Source organism: Orussus abietinus, unplaced genomic scaffold (genome assembly GCF_000612105.2).
Source record: "Orussus abietinus isolate OABI.00-Male unplaced genomic scaffold, Oabi_2.0 scaffold91, whole genome shotgun sequence".
Lineage (NCBI taxonomy): Eukaryota > Metazoa > Arthropoda > Insecta > Hymenoptera > Orussidae > Orussus > Orussus abietinus.
The window spans coordinates 387,610-408,238 of NW_019394308.1; the positions used below are offsets into that span (position 1 = coordinate 387,610).

Here is a 20,629-nt window from a genome sequence, read left to right on the forward strand (position 1 = left end):
ATACCTTTTGATTGACTAATGTTCGGTTCACTTAAAACGATTTATGAAATGAATCGAATGCGGTCAATCGGACGATTTTGTTCAATGAACCAGATTTTTTTTCTACACGATACGCGTGTAATGTTATGTGTACCCACGTGACATTACGCACGTGGCATTAAACTCTTATACGCGAATGTACGTGAATGTACATGAATGAGATACGCGCGTATGTACTGTATATCAAATTGTTCAAAAAAAGAAAATGGCCGATGCGGACTTCTGTGAACCTCGAGTGGTACTAAGTCGACATTGCCACTAGTAGTACCACTCGAGGTTCACAGAAGCCCACGTCGATCTTTTTATACCAAATTTTTTACCCTCCTTGCACATGTCCTAATCACGCTTCTTCGCGCTCGGCTTGATGCTAGATACAATTTAGAACATGCACGAGTTATTCCTCAACAATGTCAGGGCTCAGAGAAGCACGATAACCGAGTTTAATAGCAAATTTTTTCGATCGTCTTTCTAATTAGAGAATATAAGAGCACCGGAGCAAAAATAAGCGGCGTTTTCGAGACGTTTCACCGTTTTTCACTTCTGCGGAAAATTTTCCCCGTAAAGCGTCGAAGATAGATCTTTTCCCGAAAGAGCTTATTTTGCCCCTTTATCCGAGCGATACGGTTGTCTTCGCTTTCTTTGGAAAAGGGTGCGTTACTCGGTAACCGATTCGGTGCGATTCCACCTGACTTAAAAAATCAGTCCGCATCAAGATTCCGTGCTCGACGCGAGACATCTCGGAGGAAATCTAATAACAATTTGGGTATATCGTGAAAACTTCGCTGTAAGTCGTCAGGACTTTATTGCCAATACGAGAATACTCTTGGATGACGATTAAAATGATGTGCTCAATTACGTTAATCGCTTTCTCTACTTCAACCGCTTCGGAATGTATCATCTGTCCTTTTAAAATCACCTATCTTTCATATGTAATTTTTCCTTCTTCATTTTGTCATTAAAGAAGACGATGAAATCTGTATTGATATAATTGAGTATAATATTGAACAACCTAATATAAAAATCCAAATAAAATCGGCCCAGAAAGATTCGAGAGTACCGAGAACATGCAACCTTACATTTTCATGTATAATAGTATAGTGTGCCATTATCGTACGGTCTATATTGGTAGTGTGAAAATAAAAAAAAGTTCAAATATAAGTTCAGAAAGCATATACAATGACTGCACTGTTAAAAAGAATACATAAAATTCATACACTTTTATTATATAAGGTTGCAGTAAAATTATACATTTGATGTCTTAATTGTGAATTAGTATACATTTATCATACAAGTCTTTGTATATTTACAATTTTATAACACCGTGTTGCAACTTTATGAAATTCCGGAGAAAAATTATAAATTTGATATTTGAGTCATTTAGTACGCATTGTTTGAAAATTGTTTAGATGAGTTTTTAATTTTATCATCGTTTACTTAAGTTGAGTTTTAAAGAAATTTAACCACTTCGGTACGGCGCTCACCGGCCGTCGGCTAAAGTCGACGCTCGGCTGTGTGCGTTCATCTGTGGCTGTCGACTATAGTCGACGCTCGTACCAAAGTGGTTAATCGAAAGATGATAAGTATCAGTGGTACTGACGGAGAAGCATTGTAGAGACATCCTTGAGTCCGAGAAATATTTAAATAATATTTAAAACAACTCCTACAATCGATAGAAAACTCCGGTAGCATCATAGACAACGTACCTGCTACTTTTCCGTGATTTCCGGGTACAATACCACGATAATTGCAGAAAGATTGTTTTCGGCATTTAAGTTATGGCTGTTTCTAAAATCGTCCTCGAACGTGCGTTTGCAGAAAAAATGTTTAATATCAATTACTGATCAACACAAATTTACTACACATATATACTAAATTTATACGCACGTTATACATTTTATTTGAAAATATGTTATAAAACTAGTACACCATGCCTGAATAAAATTTCCAACAAAAGTGTTATTAAATTATAATATTTTTTATAAAAGTGTATGTCGGCCTAAAAATAAACCTTGGATTACGGTACGCTGTGTCGAAGTGCCGAATCGATGGGCAGGTCCTCCGATTTCTAGGAGACACCACTCCGTTACCCGGTAACGAATCCGACGATATCTTGTAATGCCGGCGTTAACTCACGAGGGGAGCACAATCGGATCGCGCCATGCCGTCCCGTAGAGCGTGGCCACTGCGTGGCAACGGATTTTCCGCCCATCCTCCCGTCTCTGGTGCATCTTTTATCCGGGATTTATCGGCCCCGCTAGAGGCCTAGAGGGCTAGAGACGCGCGTTCAGAGGAGCACCGGGTGCTGCTCCTGGCGCCAAGGAGAGGGAAAAAAAGACGGGCGCGACTTTCCTCGTGGGCAACGCATGCCATTTTCTCGCTCACGGGGATTCAGCCACGCGTCCTACGTTACTGAAAGGAATTACACCGCCAATGATCCGGAAGCTGTGAGGTGGCTGCCAGATCGATTACAATGACCCCCCTCCGGACGCGGCACCTTACACGGCATTCTGTAACGCGAGATCCGACCTCGTCGACGAGGTCCCTCCACTTGGTGCACGCCTTGCCCCGGAGATGCGGAAAATGGACCAGAGCCCGACGGATGCTGCGGTTTATCGGCGGAGATAATCGCTGGGAAGGATGAACTCGGCTATTTGGGCCATTGGTTCTTTCTTAAGGGGATCGTATGGGATGGTCTGATCCTTTTCCATGATCCCAGTTTCATTTCAGAGCTGGAAGTCAACAATGTGGAAAAGTCAATGGACGGGGCCACTCGGGAGCTGAGGTCTTACTAGTAGATTAAATGTTGAATCTTTTAAGAACTCGTAATGAATCGCGGTTTGTTATCGTACCGCGGGAAATTACTGCTCACTTCGTTGGTCATTTGTTCCGAAAGAGGGATTTATGTATTACAGGGTAGCGGGAGAGAAGGTACATGTGATAAGATAAAGATGTGCTTTATTACAATTTTTAGAGACAGACCTTCAGGGGGTTTTAACCTACTTCTAAAAAAGGGGGAAGTTTTCAATTCGACGCGTATACATCTATGAATGTATGTACGTACGTATGTAGTTTTTGGGTATGTTCGTTCTTAATTCTGGAATGCGTGTACCGATTTGGACGATGCTTTTTTTTTGTTTCAAAGAGGACGCTTTCCTAGTGGTCCCGTTTAAATTTCATTAGGATCCGAAGACAGACAATGATCATTCTGAACGTTTAACAGTATACGCACCGTGATTGGGCTTATCTATTAAGGCACGTGAACAGTTCATACTCAGTTCATGTCACGTAACATACTAGAGCTGGTGACGAAGAAAAACTTTGTGAATCAATTTTTGAGGCCCCAGAAAATATTGAAATGAAAATATTAAAAAAATATATACGGGCAAAAAGTGTGAAATAATATTTATCTATCTCGTTTACTTTTATAATAAAAACTTATTGATATTAATCCAAGTCATAATGTTAGGGTAGGTCCTGGTGGCGAGGGTGACAGAAGGGTAGAAACTTGTAGCTCTCTCCCTGTGCTCCAGGCTGAGGCCAAAATTTCAGCAACAGGTTGCCTTTCGATTCACCACACCCCCTTTACTATAATGACAAATGGGTGCGGTATCGTAGCGCGGGGGTTGAATGAGGAACAGTAGGGGTTCCCCTGAAACTCTAGAAGGACTAAATTACATGCGTGCCTTGCATGACGATGGCAATCATGCATTAACGCTGCAGGGGACAATCCCCACTTACAGCTCCAAATACCACCCCATTATACTAGAAATAAATAGAGCCTACACCCGAGGGTCGCGTTAAAAAGAGGAGACAGCTCTTTTATCCACCTGAGCTCTTATATTTTTTTTTATGAGAACATTGAATTGATTTGAAACTCCGCGAAAGTCTACATTGGTAACTAATCCTGTCCCCTCCCTGCACTTATCAGCATTGTTGTTCATTCATATTTTGTTATATAATTTTGGTATATAAATGTAGTCATTTCCTTACACAATTTGCCAAAATCATAACGCGATGTTATAAAATTATAGTTTCATTAAAAAATTTGTAACAAATGTGCACCAATTCATTTGTAAGGCATCGAATTTATAATTTTACTGTAACTGTGTGTACTAATAGTATAGGAAATTTAAGTGTATTTTTAACAGGGTACCGAAAAATAATTTCTACATGGTTTAGGGAGAGATCGTATTTCGTGGTTACGGCGGTGATGTTTTTTTCTTTCGCTCTGAATTGCTCTTGATGGGGGGCGACGTCTGGCCGGAGCCATCCCCCGGTCTCACGTGGTGGCCAAGAACCTCCTCGTGGTCCTTCGGCGGGCATCCTCGCATGTAGGAGTCGATTTTCGGAGGATCCCGCGTCGCGTTGCCCATGGGAAAGCAAGCAGAGGTGGCTGCGCCATGGGCCGCAACCCCACACGTGGCCTTGGTATGCGCAAGTGGGACATTTATACCGAAAGTGTATGAATTTTATGAATATTTTTAACAATATACCAAAAGATGATTCCTGTAAGTTTAGAGAAATCGTGTTTCGTTGGTTCGTCCGTAACCTTTTATTCTTCACGGAGAAGACAAGTTGGTTACGATTAGTATAACAATATATTTATGGTGATATGGAAATGGCATTTGAACGGTCCATGATTTATGAAACTTTTATCTGCAAGTGGGACGTTTATACCGAAAGTGTATGAATTTTATGAATATTTTTAACAAGATACCGAAAAATGATTCCTGTAAATTTAGAGAAATCGTGTTTCGTTGGTTCGTCCGTAACGTTTTACCCTTCACGGAGAAGACAAGCTGGTTACGATTACTATAGCGACATAATTAAGGTGATATGGAAGTGGCATTTGAACGGTCCATGGTTTATGAAACTTGTATCTGCAAGTGGGACGTTTATACCGAAAGTGTATGAGTATTATGAATATTTTTAACAAGAAACCGAAAAATGATTCCTGTAAGTTTAGAGAAATCGTGTTTAGTTGTTTCGTCGGCAACGTTTTTCAATTTACGGAGAAAACAAGCTGGTTGCAATTACTATAGCGACATAGTTAAGGTGATATGAAAGTGGCATTTGAACGGTTCATGATTTATAAAACTTTTATTCGAATTGAGTGTACCAAAATGAAATTGTATCACATGAATAGAGAAGCTTCAATGAAGATTCTGACATTCGTGAAATTTAATTTTTTATGCAAATATAAAAGAGTCAAATTTAATGGGTGTTAGAACCTTCCTAAGGGTCATAATATTCTCGTAATGAAACATTAAACGACTTGCCACACTTAGTTCGGAAAAAGATATAAACGAGTCCTCGCAGATCATTTCCTTCTATTTCCATACCTTAAAATATTGCGGTAATTTGAATCATACAAACGGTGAAACTAACTATATAGAATTGTAAAGAAGATAATCTTGCCAATAGTTGCTGCACCCATGGCGCTGCGCTAGAAAGTTGCAGTAAGGATTACCATTTCAAATGATGACATTAATTACGTAAAGAAGTCGTGATAAGCGTAATGTTACAAAAACACGAATCACGTAGTTACCTCGACTAAACGGTGAAGTAGCCTTTACTTTATTCTGTATACTATGTTACGCTAATTGCCACAACCTCCTGTCAATATTATCCATTATATTGCCTTGCAACATGATTACAGTACAGTATAACATAATATACGTCATATAATATACATATATATTACAACGTATAATACGTCTCTAGTTTTCTACGCGAGCGCAAAGTATATACGCCCTTCTATTTCTAAATAGAAAGTAATAAGTCCAATTAGAAATTTGCTATTAAACAGGGTTAAGTGAAAAGAACGTTGAATCCTTAAAAACATTGATGCGTTCACGTGTACGCTAAAAGACGTTTATAACCTAGCGGATATACATATATCGGGCATCTGCGGCACCCGCCATATGTGGAACGTACAATTCTAAACAATTAGAACGCAAGCGGCAAATTAATTTATTGTTCCCTACAAATATTTACATGTTTACGTGTGTGCTAAAAGACGTTTACAATCCAGCGGATGGCACATATCCCGCATCTGCGGCATCCTTCATATTGGAGACCTAATTCACTGGTTTCCTTCGATTTTCTACGATATAAACTACACAGTTTACATAATATACTCGAGAAGCCTCAAAAAACGGGAAATTACCAAACCCTGGTTACGGTCATCCTGATGGTGGTTTTTCGGATTAGCCTTTTTTAATTTTTTTTTTAACGTGAGTTCGCTTTGAACTTCTCTTGAGGGGGCGATGTCCTACCGAGGTCATCCCTCTGTCTCACCCGGTGGCCAGGAATCTCCTCGTGGTTCTTCGGTGACCATCTTTGCCTGTAGGAGTCGATTTTCGGGAGAATCCCGCGTCGCGACGCGTTGACACTGGGAAAGCAAGCAGAAGCGGCGGCGCCGTGGGCCACAACCCCACACGTGGCCCTGGCATACGCAAGTGGGACATGTGTTTTCCAGCCTCCTGCAGAGATTGCTCCACGGGTCCACCGTGGAGCACACCCCACCACGAGATGCCGATACCACCGTCGAATCGTGTCGAATCTCGACTTCTCTTGGTACACCGTGATTCACCGTGCACTTTGTCGAGTGATCTAATGTCCAAGCATGACCGGGATCATGCGCTCATAAAGCATTACGTTTTTACCCAGCTCGGGGGTATTATTACGTTTCCCAGAAATGTATTAGGTCCATGGTTGTTATTTTGGAGAAAGGACAAATCAGAAGCTAAAGTAGGGTCTTTAGTTGGACGGATGAGACACGGATCGCATCGGCAACCCGTGAGGTGAAGGTTTTTTTCGGTACGTCTTTTTAATCCGACGATCAAGCGAAGTAGAAAGAGAAAAGGACGGAAAAATTGAAGGATAACGGAAAAGAACGCGTTTCCGGAACACTGGATCATATAATGGGCGGCGTTTTCTTGCGACGTGACCTTTCGGAGCTTTTTTATCTAATTCGTCTCTTTCTCAGATGTGTAACCCATCCGTCGTAGTTTTGCGATACAGTGCTGTCTTGTACTCTGTTTCTACGATGTGGAACTCGTCTGTCAATTTTGCGACATTATGTTTAATTTGTATTTGATGATTTCTGTGTGTGTGTATATATATAGAAATTTTCATACATAATATCTATGATGAATCTATAGGTAGGACGTGCTGGGGTTGGAGAAAGGTTTTCTCCCACGGTCGTAGGGGAATGAGAAAAATAAACTCTTGCGACGTGTGTCGGAGCTGTACTTTTTCACATTAAAATATATAACGGCCGCCCAACTGGGCAAAAATATTACTCCAATCGTCGTCTTCGGGGACGGACCTTAATCATTTTGACTTGATATATGTCGAAGTCGATCGAGTTCGATTTCTTTAGAGGCCGACCTCAACCCTTCGATCTCGATCGTGCCTTGCCTCGATCGCAACACCTGCGGCCAGTCAATCATTCTTATCAAACGCGTTTAAAATCTTTCGGACGTTCAAATAGAAAATGAATGCAAAAGTTGCGAGATGTCATATTAGGTCACAATTAGAAGATCCAAGATTAATTAGAAGCTCCCGTGGACGTATCACTAGATTACCGAGGGGTATCATCGGACAGCAAACCGGACGTCGCGGTAGGTTTATATCTCTTGAAAACGTGAATAAGTATAATATGCCGTCATTTCAGTAAATATTAGCCTGTCTCTGTAGACAGTTACTGGGCAACATAAAACGACTGTGTGCATATGATTTTGATTTACTCCGCACTTGACTTCAACGCGAGGGGCGCGTGTCGAGTTTCTTAAATAAAATGAAAATCCGCATTTCCCACATTTTTTGCGTCAATCATGCGGGGCACCCCAAATCGAAATTAACTATCTTAATTAAACCTCGAAATCCAACTTAACACATTTTAAATCCTCTGTTCTTTTGATCATTTATAGTTTGTCTATCGAAGTTTCACTTCCGTTTAGTACACTAAGAACCTTAGAATTAATTGTTCTCGTTAAATTCTCCAAAGCCCCGGAATGTTTCAATTGAATCGAAACTTAAAATCTCAAAATAGAATGGTTGTTCCAGTATATACGAGTTTGATCTGAAAATCTTCAAACTATCTGTCATTGGAGATCAACGTAGAGAATGGAAATTGGTAACCCAGGGTCTTGATTTTCCTTCATATAAATTAAAATCTATTAAAAATATCAGTTAATTGCATTCTTGCATGGAAACAAAAAGAGAGTAAAATCTTAAATATATGTAAAACATCATATTAAAATTTGTCAGTAATTTATGTAGAATTCTATTTCTAGAGTCAGTGGTGAGAGAAGATCCAGAGGACGAGACGAGGCTCGATCGAATGTTTAAAAACTGAGGTTTTCACGGCATAGTCGAGTCTCGCTCCAATTAGACGTCTGCCCTACAAAAACGGACATAAATGTATATATTTGAAGTTCAAACGAGGCTAATTTTGCTTACGCTCCCCTGCTTTAAATTCTTGTATTATACTCCGCACCCTTACGCGCGTCCTTGAAGCTTTTACGAGGTAAAAATGGTCGATTTGGGGCGTGGAGTATAGGCAAATATTAGGAATTCCTGGGCGAATCTTGGCTTTTCTTCCCCTTATCTCGACGTCGGTTCTGCGGTCCGATGATACCGCGAGCGGGGTGTGCGTACGTGCGAGCATCTCTTGCGTCCACGCACGCAGGATAATTGATGGCCCGTGTAGTGCCCCCTCGCTGCCGGTAGGTGTGTCGCTCGTGGATTATGGAAGTGCGGTAGGAAGGACCGGGGAGAGGGAACGAGGCACACGTCACTTACTTGAAAGCACGTGCTCCGGTTTCTGGCGGCTGCTCCTGCGCAGCCTCAGCCTCGGACGCAAGCTGGTGCCGGTTAAATTTAGCCCCGAAGCTTGACTTCGCCGTGTCATAGGACAAAGAGTACGAAGCGGTTGCGCCGGTGCTCCGGGCACGCCTTGGCTCGCGCCACGGCAAAATTTCCATCCGGTGACGAGCGCCGCGATTCCGCCCCTTCGGGCTCTTTCGGGCCCCCGGGGTCCTCTTTGCGGCGAGCCGGTCTCACCCTCGACTCCGAACTCCCGACGTCGTTCCAACATGACTATGTTTCTTGGACCGGCACGCTCCCTTGGTCTTCTTGGACTTCTTTCTCCTGGACCAGAGTAGAAATTTGAATCCTACACAAAGCAAAAAAGTGACTCCAGAGAAAAGATATCCTTAGGTCGAATTTACTGACTGCTATCAACAAGATAAGGTCAAGCAAAGTTAAGGAAAATTGGAAACGATACTCAATTATCTTAAGTTCATCCCTTGGTCGGCGCGCGATGACTTCTTTCTCCTGGACCCAAGTCGAAATTTTAATCCTACACAAAGCGAATAAGTGACTCCAGAGAAAATATATCCTTGGGTTGAATTTACTGAATGCTATCAACAAAATAAGATCAAGCAAAGTTCAGGCAAATTAGAAACGATACTCAATTATCTTAAGTTCATCCTTTGGTCGGCGCGCGATGACTTCTTTCTCCTGGACCTGAGTCGAAATTGTAATCCTATACAAAGCGAAAAAGTTACTCCAGAGAAAAGATATCCTTAGATCGAATTTACTAAATGCTATCAACAAGATAAGATGAAGCGAAGTTCGCGTAAATTAGAAACGATACTCAATTATCTTAAGTTCAGATTCGTTAAGTCCGATTGACTCGTTTGTTACGTTTTTGTGCATAAAAGTGTTACGAAAAATAGTTGATTCCTTGCAAAAGGTGAAAGACTTAATAACATTCTTGTAACAAACTAGAATTTTGTACAATTTTCCAGTCTTAGTTCTCAAAGCCCTATCAAACAACATTTATTTGCCGTTAATTGGACTATTTGATAATCAAAATGAATTGGAATAAAATTCCTCTACGCGTTGTCTTAACAAGTACATTTTACTTTTACATTCTAATCTAAAGTCATCTTTTATACTAGTAAGATAACTGTAAGCAGAGATCAATTGTAAAAAATTAAAATTCATTGGTGTTAATTTTTTTTATCTAAAGTAGGGCGCAACGAGACCAAAGTAGGTCTTTGAAATTGCTCAACATGACGTAGTGGATTATAGAGGCTTAAAATAGGATGTAATTTGACATAAGATGAACATAAGAGAATCAAGGTCTGATTTCAAAAACCATCGACTTAATTTGATGTAAAACTCGTGAAGAACTAAAGTAGAGCTCCATTTGTATTAAATAAGGTGCGCATAGCTGGCACCCCCACCTTTACAAAATTCAAATTTCTCTATCTTAACATGTGCTCTTTATGTGCTAATTATGTGCTAGACTCGCAATAGGATGTACAAGGTCGATAGTGGAACGCGAAGAGTGAAGTATGACCAAAAAAGGTCTTTGGTTATGCAGGTTAAAGTAAGACTAAAATTTCAATTTGGGCGGCTAGAAATTAGGAATTGGACAAGTCCCTGGGAGAGCTTGGTCCAATGAAAGTCTATGAGTAGTTTCCATGGAGGATGAGTGGTCGATTGATGGTCTGGACCTAGTTTGCCCATTGAAAGTGATATCGGGTTCTTGAAGCTCGTTCGAGGATGCACGAGATGTAAGTTAGTCTGGCTTCCGATAGACTTGATCTAAAGAATGGGCCTGAGGATGATGACTTTATGTAGGTCTACCTAAGAGGGAATTATTCTTGAATATCCAAGAAAAATGTATATTAGATGTACCGTAAAAAATAGCCGAGATTATAAGTAACGAAAAGCTTTATAGGGAGAACAAGTCTACGACAATTGTCAATTGACTTGTTTTCCACAGTCTAGACGTCGCCAGGAGACTAATATTCAACATTCTAGGGAGAAGCGTGTACACGTGCAGTATGTTGCGGCGTGTCATAACGGAGATGCGAAATTCTGAAGAATCTTCCAAGGCGTTTAAAATCTCCTGAACTTGTAAGGAGACTTTTCTTTTGTCATGCCAATCGATTTTCGATCGTCCGATTTACTTTATTTAGATGCATTTCAGGTACTAAATGTTATTGCCAAGTGCAACCACAACGTCCTAGAATTGAATGACTGAACAGATAACGGCGGGGATCGGACATTATTCTTGTATAACTGTTAATTGTTAAGGAATTTCTAGGGTATTGCGAAGTACGTATGCGTGGCCTCTGAAAATTCAACGTGGGGGATTTTAACTTTGCTGAGCCACGTGACAGATATATTCTTTAATCAGGTTGTGCTCTTGATATTCTATAATCAGCTTATAAGGCCACGGTAATATTAATAAAGAATTTTTATATTGTTAAAAGCTCGTAAAATCGTTTGGTTTTTCGCAACCATGAATTCCTTTTTTTAATAATGTACCTTCATTGGAAATGTCATAAGCACAGCACCCTCTCTGCTAGATTCAGTTCAAATTCCCTTTTGTTAGATGCATTTTTAGCGTTACATGAAACGGTAGGATAAAAGAAGCATTGCGGATCGCGGTACTAAATACTACCCTGGGACCCAGGTTATATACATAACGCGATAATATGTCATGTATGATGTTATGTCATAATTCCGGGTACATAATTACTTATCTCTTCTGTTGACATTTCTAAGAGAATTTAATTGAAGCGTTCATTTGGCGGATCCATTCGCAGGTCACTCACTCGGCTTAATTCGTCCCGAACCTTTTTCCGTTATATAAATTATTCCCGAGTTACATAAAGCAGAGATATTTTACGATACCAAGTACACAAATAGCACGACACTAGATAATAGGACAAGGTTTGCCGTTAAAACATCACGTTACACCCTTAGGTACATATGGATACATAATTACCCGTGTTCGAGTGTTCGAATCGCACATCGAGATGTCTCTGATAATAATGGAAGAAATTTAAGCACGCTTGTTGTTTCAATTTACGAACCTCGGTATGACGTTATCGATATCTCAGAAATAGCGGACGAACCCACGAGAACCGCGGTTACGACGCTCGAGGGAGTCTCTTCTTCCCGAATTGTCGACGCAAACCGTCACCGGGATATTGTCTTCGGTAGAACAGGGCACTCTTGTTATTGGAACAATTGTGCCGACGGTTCATTCAAGCAATGAGTAATTCGATAATAATCTGGACTTCCACGATTGACGGACAAATTAGTACGGCACCTGTCGAGCGAGGTGTGGCCGTTATGGTTGGTCGTTTACGGCCTAATGTCTCTCCGATTGGGGATGATTTAGCCAAATTTGATGGTACTCGAGGTAAATAATTGTCAAGAGTGTACGCTTTAGCAGGGGCGTATCGACACACGTGACGCGGGTACACGCCACGTTGGGGATGTTAGCCCTCCTGGACCGCGTGGCAGAAACGCGGACCGGCCGGCTGCGCCGTCAGCTGCCGACAGATTTATCGAGTGGCACGTGCCGATCCGGAGCAATGTCGCCGTACGTTCTTCTTTTTCTTCCGCGCCTTCGGGGAAGGGAAAAAGAGAGCCAATAAACCGGAGCTCGCGATGTCTGACGAATGCCGAAACTAACGCGCGGGAGGGTCGCCTAGCGACTTCATCTCCGCTTCGATCTCTTCCTAATGAACTTCCGCTAAGTCTTGTCGCGTTCGGCGCAAGACGTTTCGCTGCACGAGCAAATAGCAAGTGCCTCTTGGAAAATAGGACTCGGTATTTATGATCACCGATAACGGCCTTTGGGGTTCCGCCCTTGTCCTAGGAACCGCAGTCATTGCCAGGGTTCGCGACTCGGTCAGCGAAAAAAGCATTTTACCTCTTTCGTTTAGTTACGATTCGTCCTTCATGGTGGAGCTGGGAAGGAAGCAACGTTTTCGGGAATTATGGGCGTTCAGAATTCAACGAATTTCCGCACTTCATGATTTTTCGCCAGGGGAAGACGTTTAAGGTGATATGAAAGTCTGATGTATACGTACCAAAAAGTGAAAATATTTATAATACTTTTCTCCAAACTGGGTGCACCAAATTATCGAAAACTTTAACGCGTGATTATGGAGGCTCTAAGGAAGAATGCGCTGTCTGAGAAATTTCATTTCTCGAAAAAAGAAAAATCTTTTTTGGTCCTCGTCCGAGATAAGTACAACATTTTTTATCATCCATCATCACGTGTTAGAGTTTCAGATAATTCGGTGCACCCACTTTGGAGAAAAGTTTCATAAATATTTTGACTTTGTTATGTACATATCAAACCGTCATGTCATCTTAACCACACGAACAAATTCCAAGTTGGAAATCAGAGCCTGGTATTTGTAATCACCGATCATTGTTTTCGGTGTTCTCTCCTTGGTAGAGTAGTGCCTCAGAATTGCAGACATTTTTTATCATCCATAATCACGTGTCAGAGTTTCAGATAATTCGGTGCACCCACTTTGGAGAGAAGTTTCATAAATATTTTGACTTTGTTATGTACATATCAAACTCTCATGTCACCTTAACCACGCGAAGAAATTGCAAGTTACCCTCTTGGAAAGCAAAGCCTGGTATTTGTAATCACCGATCATTGTTTTCGGTGTTCTCTCCTTGGTAGAGCAGTGCCTGAGAATTGCAGACATTCGCGGTTCAACGAGACGGAAAGTTGTTTTACCCCTTTTGTTTAGTAAAGATCCGTCATTAATGATGCAACTAGGGGGGACATAATGTTATCGAAATTACGGGCGTTTAGAATTCGTCGAGTTGTGCGTTTAACCGCGAAAAGGGGCGCTGGCCATTAATGTGTGACGGACCGAATTTCCGAGGGAGGGTTACAACAATGTGGATCACATTTAGGGATTGATGGTGCAAAACCCGATTACCCGGCTTGGTTATTTTAGGAGGGATCTCGAGGCACGTCCAATTCGCTTATTTCTCGACGTAAGACGTTGGGCCGATGCGACTTCCTCATAAAGAATTGACCGGCGCGCCGGCACCGCGGCCAGATTTCACAGTAATAACCGGATAATTGCGGAAGATTCGACGTTGCGAACGGTTGTCTAATGCCATCGGCTTCTCGCTCGGAATCGTCTTAAAAATTCAACCACACCTCCGTCTTCGACTCGGTCTTCCGAGGTTTAAATAACCTATCGACGTTCGGTAATATCTATCCTGATTCCGTGTCAGGCTCGGTCTTGTCAGTTAATCTCTGGGACGAACCGATATTAACGTACCTGGCGTTAATCCTGGAGTCGAGATGGTCCTGGTGCCCTTATCGCGCGTATCATTCATTTTCTCAGAATTCCCTCGAGTCGAAATTTTCATCCTACTTAGAGCCTCTAATTCTAGGCCTTAAGGTGATGTGAAAGTGACATCGAAGAGGTCTCGTTTATGAAACTTATCTCCAAACCGGGTGAACTGAATCGATGCAAACTTTGCAACATAAATGTGGAGGGTATAAGGAAGGTCCTGAAACTCATGAAATTTTCACTTTTTTTAAAACTTGTTCATAGATATTTTTTTAATTTGTTATAAAAAGTGAAATTTTATGAGGGTTAGGACCTTCCTTATAGCCTCCACATTTAAATTGAAAAGTTTGAAACGATTCGGCACATCCAGTTCGGAGGAAAGCTTCATGAACGATTGACCATTCGGATGCCACTTTTATATCCCCTTAAATGGGGTTGGAGGTAATATTAAGAAGGGTAACTTCTGCATAACCAAGGTCCTACTTTGGACCTTAAAAGCGGCAGATATTTCCATTTTTTCTACGCTTAGGTTTAAGGTAGACAATTCTCATTAAGTGGGACATACAAGGTCGATAAGTACATCAAAAGTGAAACGGGATCAAAAGAGTGCTTACTTAGGGGAACGCAGGTTCAAAATAGGGTTAAAATTTCAACTCGGCCCTCGTTTGCACAGAATCTTAACCCCTTTGTATCCCCAAGCGAAACAATCCGCACAAGACGATCGTTACTTATTGCCAAATGGATAATAACCCTCGAATTACAGCGTTCACTTGTTCATCATGATCTATGAAGTTAATAGGGTATTTACAGCTATGATGCAAATAGGTTAATAAGCCCTGGCAAGATCGATAAGCACAGGTTCCGGTAGACGGATTACCTGGTGCTTGCGATAACACATTCATCCAAAACACTTTTCGGGCGAACGACCGAGAGGTTACCATTATTTCAAGTTAACCCTTTTCGCCCACCGCAAGGTGATCGCCATTTCTCTAGATAGAACAACGTTCCCGAAATGCGCCTTTCCGTTCGTTCGGACTAATCTCGAGAACCACCGGATGGATTAATTTGAAACGTTAATCCACGATAAGAGGGAATGAAAAATTGCTCCCGTACGAAGCTGGGAGCAAGAAGGCGACGAAGCTTCCCTTGGACCGTACCTCGGTAAATTTGATGTACATAAAGCTGGCGTTGCCACTTTAGGACAATTTGTTGGAGAATAAAATTCTGCAAGAAATTTGATTGAATTGTGCTAAATGTTATGTACATGTAGATTTGCGCGTACCGAGAGCAATTTCTGCCGGAAGAAGTGGATCGTTCCGGCAATCGCGATTCGGTCTCGGTCTCGGGCGGGGTCGGGCGGACTCTCGGGCGGTTCGCCAGGAGGGTCGGCGGGCCTCGGCGTCGTTTGGGGCCAGCGGGGCTGCCGGGCGTCGCGGCGCTGGGCGTCGGGGCGATCCGCCATCGCGCTCGGCGTCCCTCCTATACGGGCGGCGCGGCGCGTCGGTTAGGTTAGGGTCGGTAGCGGGGCACTAGGCGGGTTGGCGGCCGCGGGTAGAGCTAGATCGGTCTCGCGCTATAGCCCGGTCCGTATCGGTGGTATTTTGGTTTTGGCTCGGCTCGGCCCCGTGCAGTTCTGGGAGTGGAGTTCTAAAAACAGCAGAGGTAAGTCCTCTCTACCGTCGGCTCGCGCGAGCGGGCCCTAGCTTAGCAACCAACGCGGTGTGCCTCTCTTCTTATAATACCTACCCGCGAACTCCGCCGCCACTACGCACCCCGATTTATTTCTTCACACCGAAATTATTTTTGGTATCTTTTCCTCGGTTTGTTAATACTTACATGCTAAAATTGTAACCCCGCGGCGCGACCCGCCCCGCGCGCCGAAAACGTTTTACAATCAAAGGCCGCGGGTTAGTTGGTTTGCCGCGAGCACGCTGCATGCACCTCGCCACACCTTTTCGATTCCGTCCGAAATGGCCTCGCCCGGTCGGGTCGCCGCGGCCGTCCCCGCGTCCCGGTCGACGCCGCGACGCGCGCCAGCGACCGATTCCTCCGGGGGTCCGAGCCCTGCCGGCGAAGTGGCGGGCCCTGGGACCTTCGCGCCCGAGAGGCGCCTTATCGTCGCCAGCACGTAAGTCCCTCTAGGTCGCGTCGAGCTCATCTCCGCGACGAGACGCCGGTCCCCGCGAAGCGGAGCGTCGGGGTCCGGGGGTGATTCGGTGATTTCGGGGGGTGGTGCATATCCTTGCCCGGCGACGTCGCGGTCGCAATCCTCGCGTTATCCCCGGGATTTGCCTTTGCCGGAATGTCCCGGTTGGCTTCGTCTCGAAGTGTGAAATGTCGCGAAGGTGATGCTCCTCGCGAAATGGAACGGTTCAGGGTTTGAGCCTCGAGGTGGAGGTGATCCCGGGCCCTTTCGACGACGGCGATTTAGAGGTGTCGAATCGATGGTACCCCGGCAGCGCGAAGATGCTCGACGTGTCTCGTCCCACCTGGATGATCTACTTTCCGTTAAACGCAGATTCCCTCGAATTGCAACAATGTCGACGGGACGACGCTTCGTGAAAATACGGTGGCGTTTTCGAGGATGAACTTCGGGATTCTTTGACGTGGACGATCACGCCGACTCGATTGCCCGGTTGCAATCTCGTCCTACGTCTGGGAACCTTCGTGTTGTCTTGACACATTATCGCGAATAAATTCATTCGAGTCATGCAAAGTTGGCTACCCCTCGCGATCGCCGTCGATAGTGTTTCCTGATTTTTTTTTTATGATTAAAAATGTGTTTTTCATCCAACGGACAATGGAAAGCTACTCTTAATGGCCGCGTTTTTTTTAAAGGGACCGTCAGTCTTTCCTTTAATACCTACTATGCCGAGCCAAGTAGGAAGTGTAACCACGTCTTTTAGATCCGACCGTAGTTGGCGATTAATTAAATCCGTCAAATTAGTTCAATCTCAGTTTATATTTTCGGATTTTCTTCGGAATTGGACGGAAACGCGCTTTAGCGATGTCGCGCTAAGTTCTTAAACCTCTCCCTACCAGTCTCCGTGTATTACTTTCTCTCGTATTTTTCAAGTGCCTCCGAGCCATATCAAATTTGCCTCACCTTGTGCTAGCCCTGAGAAGTTACCTTTATCAAGTTACTCCTCTTTGCGAGGTCCAACATGCAGAAGACCACACTTCGAGGTCCCCCTTTTCCGGGCAAATTGCAGGTTTTCGACCGCGAGCCAAATTCCACTTCGTTAAAAAGTTTCCTAACGATCCGTAAATTTGAGTACCTTCTCGGTTATTAATTGTTCCTGAGTATATGGTGTGCCTTATTGCTGTTTTAATTTGTCATCCTTCAAAGACGTGCTCAATTTCATCTACTTTACGGACCGCTCGTTGCGACGATGCGTCGTTTTAATTTATTCTTCGATATCTTATTATCTAAAACGTCGAAGATTAGTAAGAATCCATTCAAAAATCCTGCTCTCAGTGTACAGAAAAATGGTAATATGTCTACGATTTTCGTTTTTTCTCCTTTTTTTTACCCGCCTCTCCGGGGGCCTCGTGGCGTGTGTCCGTCCCCTGCATTGCAGGGCCTCTACGGTCTACTGTTTTTTCTTTTTTTTTTTTTTCTACCGATTGTCCTTAACATTTCTCTCCCTAAGAATTTAATTTAAATTTAAAATTGACGACAATCTGACAACATTATATAACTATATTTCATTGGCGCCCATGACACGAGTTATGAAATTATTGCCCCCCTGCATCGCCATTTTATGGAGATCGCTCTGCTGACTATAATTTATACCGATTAAATGGGTCTGAGAGAAACTTTGTCATTGGAAACGTAACGCTTTAATGATATATCGAGTATGGAGTGATTAGAATTTTCCCGGTCACCTATAGGTCTAAGAACGAGTCCAAGACAAAGTGCCCACAAGGATATAAAATTGCGTCGTAATTTGTAATTCAAATCCCGGCAACATTTTACCTTTGAAATGAATGGTATCGATCACCTCACGCGCGTACGTAGTTTTAGTAATTTAATAACACGTGCAAAGTACAATGTCAAATGTAGCGCATCCATAACCGGTGCAGAAAGATCTATGTTAATAAGTATTTATTTCTCGCGGGATTAGATAAGCCATGGGCGCAGCTTGCAGTAACAGGTACAGTTTGCGGTTAAATATACGTGTTTATTGGTTTAATTTAACCGCAAGCACTGTATCTGATTACCCTTTATTGCAAACAGTGGCTGTCGGATATCTAAGCGCGCGAGTAAGTTTCCTAGAAATTGTCCCTTGAAATCGTCTTCAAACACGTTCGGGCCATTACATCCTGTGTGGCTAATTCCCAGTTAGACTACAAGAAGTACACCTGAGTAACTATTGATTTGTCTTCTGCTTCGGGCAATAATTTCAGTTCCTCTGGTATGTCGCAGAATTGATCGGCCTTTCACTCGCGTTACCGCACGGTGGAAAATAGTGCCATTGTATTTATTAAATCGATAATTATAGGCTGTCCAAAGAAGCCCTTTCCGGAATTATTCATTGCACGTGCGGTATTAAATCTAGGCAATAATCTCCTTGACTTTAAGAACTATCAATTTTGCAATAAAAAAATAGGCGTCGAAGCTAACCATTCTCTTAACAGGCTATATTCATTGTACCACTAGAATCTATACCGTTGGTACTTGTAAATTATTCATTCAAAACTTACCCGCGACTTGGAAAAAACTTGCACGTGAAATTAATTTATTTTTAAATATTTTTTTTTTAATCCATCTTGAAGTCTATTATATTTCCATAAGTGATGTATAACTAACTGACGCTTTCTGCGCGTAATGGGGCATGCGTTTAACGCTTGTACAAGGTCGAACTTTCGATTGGTCCGAGTTTTCACAATCTTTGCGGCACGATTCACCCTTGAGGTATTCGGGCGGCGTAATGGCGGCCGAAGAGCTTATGCTTGTGGAACCGGTGCGCGTTGCCAAATCTCGTCGCGGCTTAGCCGCCTCTAAGTTATAAAGTTTTGTGTCGACCGTGCACTGAGAAAACAGTCTATTTGCGCAGACTCGACCTCCCTTAACGCAAACAATTGTGTTTGGAACCCGCCGAAAGGAAATATCTCTTTATAGTTCATAAGTATCGCTCACTCGCGCGGTCATTTATTTTTGAGGTTAGGTTTTCACCCAAGGCTCAGAAGTCTATAAAGACGGTTCGAAAGGGATTTCTTGTATTCCTTTCACGCCGTTACTATTTTAGGGTGGCGTAGGTACACGGATCGTATCTTTGAGCCGTAATTTTGAAGGTTCTCTTACGTCGTTGAAGTACAAGCGCGGTGCTTCTAGAGTAATGTCATTTTCAAAGAAACCCCCAGCCTTTTACCGCCTTATAAGGCTTATTAATGATTAATCAGGGCTTAGTTTATCTCGGGATCGCAATAAGTAAGCAAGTCTGGAGATTTAAGATACAACATTATAAAATTAAGGCATCCGCAAGGAGAACGAGAACGCCTTCGATGATCTTATCGGGATACTGTTGAGAATGCATGGCAACAGTGATTACCGGCCACTCTTGCCGAAACGATCGCTAATCGATTATCGATGCACCCGGTTAACGATTGACTACCATGTGCTACCGCTGTCTCCTCCCGTGAAAGGAAACCCCGCAATATGTTTATTTCCTAATTTAAATGTAATATATTTCTTTAGAATCTTTCGAAGAGAATGACTTTTTGCTCCTCAAATAAGGATGACCTAGGTGAAATGTACAAAATTTTATACATTTTATCTTTAAACTTGGAAAACCGTGTCGAGACAGTGGAGCTTTCCATTAAGGTGATGTGAAAGTGGCACCGAAGAGGTTTGGTTTATTAAACTTTTCTCCCAACTCGATTTACCGAATAGTTTGAAGCTTTACAACGTGAATAGGGAGACTATAAGGAAGGTCCTGAAACTCATGAAATTTCAATTCTTTTCAAATTTGTTTATAGGTATTTTAAAAATAGTTTATAAAAAATGAAATTTCCCGAGTTTCAGGACCTACCTTAGGGTCTTCATATTCACGTTTTAAAGTATGAAACGATTTGAGACACCCAGTTCTATGAAAAGTTTTATGAACGATTGAGCTTTCGGATGCCACTTTCACATCCCCTTAACGTTATGAATGTTTCACACGAATATTTCATGTTTGTTAGACCCATAATTCTGTTGTTATCGCCTTTTTATGTATAACGGCATAGGTGAGTAATATTTTCATGGGTTTAGTATTTTTAGTTTGTACTAAAGAGGAAGGAGTTGAAACTAATTTACTCATGCCACGACACTGCATATAGAGTAGTTCGTTGTAGGTTTAATGCATTTACAGTTAAAATAACTCTGAGTATCTGAGTTTCATTCATTTACAACGTATGGTATAAATTCGGTACATAAGTATATTTATTTT

At 42.4% G+C, this 20,629-nt stretch overlaps 1 protein-coding gene across 3 annotated transcripts; it reads right to left on the reverse strand.

Moving 5' to 3' along the window:
• Positions 1-5,064: 5,064 nt before the first annotated feature.
• Positions 5,065-19,158, reverse strand: LOC105704480. Of its 3 annotated transcripts, XM_012433727.2 has the most exons (3): positions 18,903-19,158; positions 8,851-9,198; positions 5,065-6,654 (listed from the first exon to the last, which is right to left on the reverse strand). In XM_012433727.2, exons 2-3 carry the CDS (start codon positions 9,143-9,145, stop codon positions 6,323-6,325), a joined length of 627 nt encoding a protein of 208 aa, XP_012289150.1. In that variant the 5' UTR covers positions 9,146-9,198; positions 18,903-19,158; the 3' UTR covers positions 5,065-6,322. The 3 variants fall into 3 exon arrangements, with proteins under 3 accessions (XP_012289150.1, XP_012289151.1, XP_012289152.1); XM_012433728.2 differs by lacking the exon at positions 18,903-19,158 and having other exon boundaries at positions 5,065-7,103; positions 8,851-9,881; XM_012433729.2 differs by lacking the exons at positions 5,065-6,654; positions 18,903-19,158 and adding an exon at positions 7,367-7,478 and having other exon boundaries at positions 8,851-9,881.
• Positions 19,159-20,629: the final 1,471 nt, after the last annotated feature.